This window comes from Rhinopithecus bieti, unplaced genomic scaffold (assembly GCF_001698545.2).
Source record: "Rhinopithecus bieti isolate Rb0 unplaced genomic scaffold, ASM169854v2 scaffold_10354, whole genome shotgun sequence".
NCBI classification, from domain to species: Eukaryota; Metazoa; Chordata; class Mammalia; order Primates; family Cercopithecidae; genus Rhinopithecus; species Rhinopithecus bieti.
The window spans coordinates 1,054,149-1,057,702 of NW_016806491.1; the positions used below are offsets into that span (position 1 = coordinate 1,054,149).

At 38.0% G+C, this 3,554-nt stretch overlaps 1 protein-coding gene across 1 annotated transcript in view; it reads left to right on the forward strand.

The window, feature by feature from the left end:
* Nucleotides 1-3,554, forward strand: part of RRAGD (Ras related GTP binding D) — a 47,609-nt gene that overhangs the window by 33,321 nt on the left and 10,734 nt on the right. Inside the window, 1 exon segment of the mRNA XM_017876806.1 lies at nt 390-641. Coding sequence (XP_017732295.1) covers nt 390-641 — 252 coding nt within the window.

Sequence of the window (3,554 nt, forward strand, 5' to 3'; positions counted from 1 at the left end):
GACGGAGTCTCACTCTGTCACCCAGGCTGGAGTGTGGTGGCCGGATCTCAGCTCACTGCAAGCTCCATCTCCCGGGTTTACGCCATTCTCCTGCCTCGCCTCAGCCTCCCGAGTAGCTGGGACTACAGGCGCCCGCTACCACGCCCGGCTAGTTTTTTTGGTACTTTTTTAGTAGAGACGGGGTTTCACTGTGTTAGCCAGGATGGTCTCGATCTCCTGACCTCATGATCCGCCCGTCTCGGCCTCCCAAAGTGCTGGGATTACAGGCATGAGCCACTGCGCCCGGCCTCTACTTTTTATTTCTTATGCAAGTCCAGTATAAAGAAGTTTATGACAGTGAAGTTTAAATTGTAATAAAATGGTACAATTTAAATTTTTTGTAACGTGAGTTTTGCTCATTTGTATTTTACATTGAGAATGGCATTCAGTTTTGTGTAGATATGACATGGGCTGAAGTTGGCTGTTGCTTTAAGGCAGCATTTTTTTTTTTTATTTCAGAATTCTGGAATTGAAAAGGCATTTCTATTTGATGTGGTCAGTAAAATTTATATTGCAACTGATAGTACTCCAGTGGATATGCAAACCTATGAACTCTGCTGTGATATGATAGATGTGGTTATTGACATCTCTTGTATTTATGGGTAAGTACAACATTCTTTAAGGCCACAATCAAGCCATCCTTCCTTCATGACCTTTTAGGCATTTTGCATTTACATTTACTTACTTGAGTTTAACATTTTTGTCTTAAATGACTGAAATCTATATATAAATATACCATTTAGCATGCAATAATAACAGTTGTTGAGCAAATGCCAGGCATTATGCTAATAATCTTATTGCATGCTTTGTATTATTATTATTATTTTTTTAGCAATAGGGTGTCCCTGTGTTGTCCAGGATAGATCACTCCTGGGCTCAAATGATCCTCCCACCTCAACCTCTCGAGTAGCTGGGATTATAGATATGAGCCACTGTGCCTAGGTTATCATTTAATTCTCAACTATTCTATGTGGCAAGAATTACATTTGACCCTTGAACAACACAGGGGTTGGGGTACCAACCCTTTGAACAGTCAAAAAGCTGCATATATTTCCCCCTCGACAAATTTAGCTATTAATACTAATAGTCTACTGTTGACTGGAAGCCTTACTGATAACATGAATCATTGATTAACATACATTTTGTATGTTACGTATTATGTACTGTATTCTTAACAATAAAGTGAGCTACAGAGAAGAAAATCAAGAAAAGTATAAGGAAGAATATATTTACTATTTATTAAATGAAAGTGGGTCATCATAAAGGTCTTCATCCTCATTGTCTTCACATTGAATAGGCTGAGGAGGAGGAAGAGAAGGGGTTGATGTTGCTGTCTTAGGAGTGGCAGAAGCTGAAGAAAATCCACGGATAAGTGGATTTAGGAAGTTCACATCAGTGTTGTTTAAGGTCAACTGTACTGTATTCACTTTACAGGTGAAAAAACTGAGGTTCAGAGTGGTTACATTTCTTACCCTTGCTCACACTATCAGTAAGGATTGGAACTAGAATTTGAATTCAGATCTGATTCCTGATCCTCTGCTGAAAAAAATTTGTTAACATATCATTCTTAGAAAACAGAACTTTCTATACACTTAATATAAAATTAACAAGGAGTGGGGGAAACTGATTATGTTACCTGACGTAGAAACAATTCTACATAATTATAAATCTGCTGAACAGGTGGTGTACAGACTGACTGGGTGTGAACTAGTTGTTCATCTTATTAAGATGTTAAGGTGTTGCTATCTGTATTGTATCTGACATCCTCATCTAATTGATGAGGTTAAACTTCTGCTCATCTTCCTCTTTACTCACTTCCTGTGACCTGCCTTACACAGCTTGACATTTTGCCTCTTTTGTCAGCTTTTGTGAGTCTAGTCTCCATTTCTCTCTTCCACTACTTAAAAATCCTTTGCCCACTCAGCTCAGATCCTCTCTGTTAACTGTTACACACACACACACACACACACACACACACACACGGAAAATGATACTTACAGGATTGTAGTGAGGATGAAATATCATTAGGCTCATAACGTGCCTTCACCTGGTAGACCCTGGATAAATGTAGCTGCCATAATTTATTATTACTGTTATTATTAAATGCTGACATCTGGCTTTAGAAATAGACCTTATTGCCCAAGATTACTGCCCTGAAGCATTCTATTATTTTTAAACCGTTTAAGTGGATGACATTGAAATAGTCATGGAAGATGAATGCACCCTGATTACAGTGCAGATTGCCATGGTAATCAAGTACAATGAACAACACAATTAATCTGGCACATGCTTAACAATGTGCATGATCATTATTGTGCCATATGGTCATTAGATGTAAGTGGTAAGTTGTTCATGTAAATGATGTTAATCAGAGTTACTTTTACCCAGCTAAAACAAACATGGGTAGGGAGGGGTTAGGAGGAGGCAGCCTGGCTTTGCTGTCAGATTGGTTTTTCTGTGGTGGAGTACCGTTTTCTGAGAACTCACAGGATTCAGTAAGAACCAGTCTAGGTCACAGACAGTTTGTGGGCTCTGGGGTTTCCTCAGATTGTTTGCTGGAGCAGCAATATGCCAGTCCTGTTAACCAGCAGGAGGCAGGGTTGTGTGCAGAGCCTGGGGCCCTCTTAGGCAATGAGGAAGCAGGTGGTCTTGTAACTGGAGGCCTTGCTGCCCCTCCCCAGCTGCCCAGTGGAGACCAGCAGGCCCTAGAATCAGGTGACCTGGTGCCTCAGGAATTTCTCAGCTGAGGCTGTGCCCCAGCTGGCAGTTCTGTGCTCGCGCATGCACACACACATGCACACACTTTAAAATATGTTCTATCTTCATGTGTTTTCATTGCTTATAGATGAAAAACTTGAGTAGTAAAACAGTTTTTGCAATTGCAGACCTCATCAATATCTACTTGTAATTTTGGTGGAGTTTTGTTTTCTAATTTGTTTAATGTTTACCTTTTTTTCTGATTGTGAAAGTAATGCATGCTCATTGCAGAAAATACATAAAAGTCTAAAGAATAAAATTAAAGTAGCCCATAATCTCACCACCTAGAGACAGTCAGTGTTTACATTATTTATATAGTTGTTCTTATTTCCATGCATAAGTTTTAGGATAATGAGATCACATTGTATGTAAAATTTTATATCCTGCTTTTTTCATTTAACATTATCACTTACGAATTTTCCTGTATTATTAAATGCTGCTAATAAACACAGTGTTTAATATCTATATAGTATTGTATTTACTTGAAAATTTAAATGCCATTTTCTTCACTGGATAAAACATGTTAAATGTTTCAGTTTCTTGTTCTCAGAACACTACTTATAAGCAAGAGAGATTGAGCCTTAAAATATAGTAGTTAAAAGCAGTGCAATGGAAGTTAACGAATTCTGTTAAAGCATCTTTAACATTTGAAGTCCAACACTTAAAAGGTTTTTCTTTAATGTTTTGGTAGGTTATAGTGAGTTGAATCCTTTAAAAAAAAAAAAAGAACTTCCACAATTTACTTTTTTTTTTTTTTT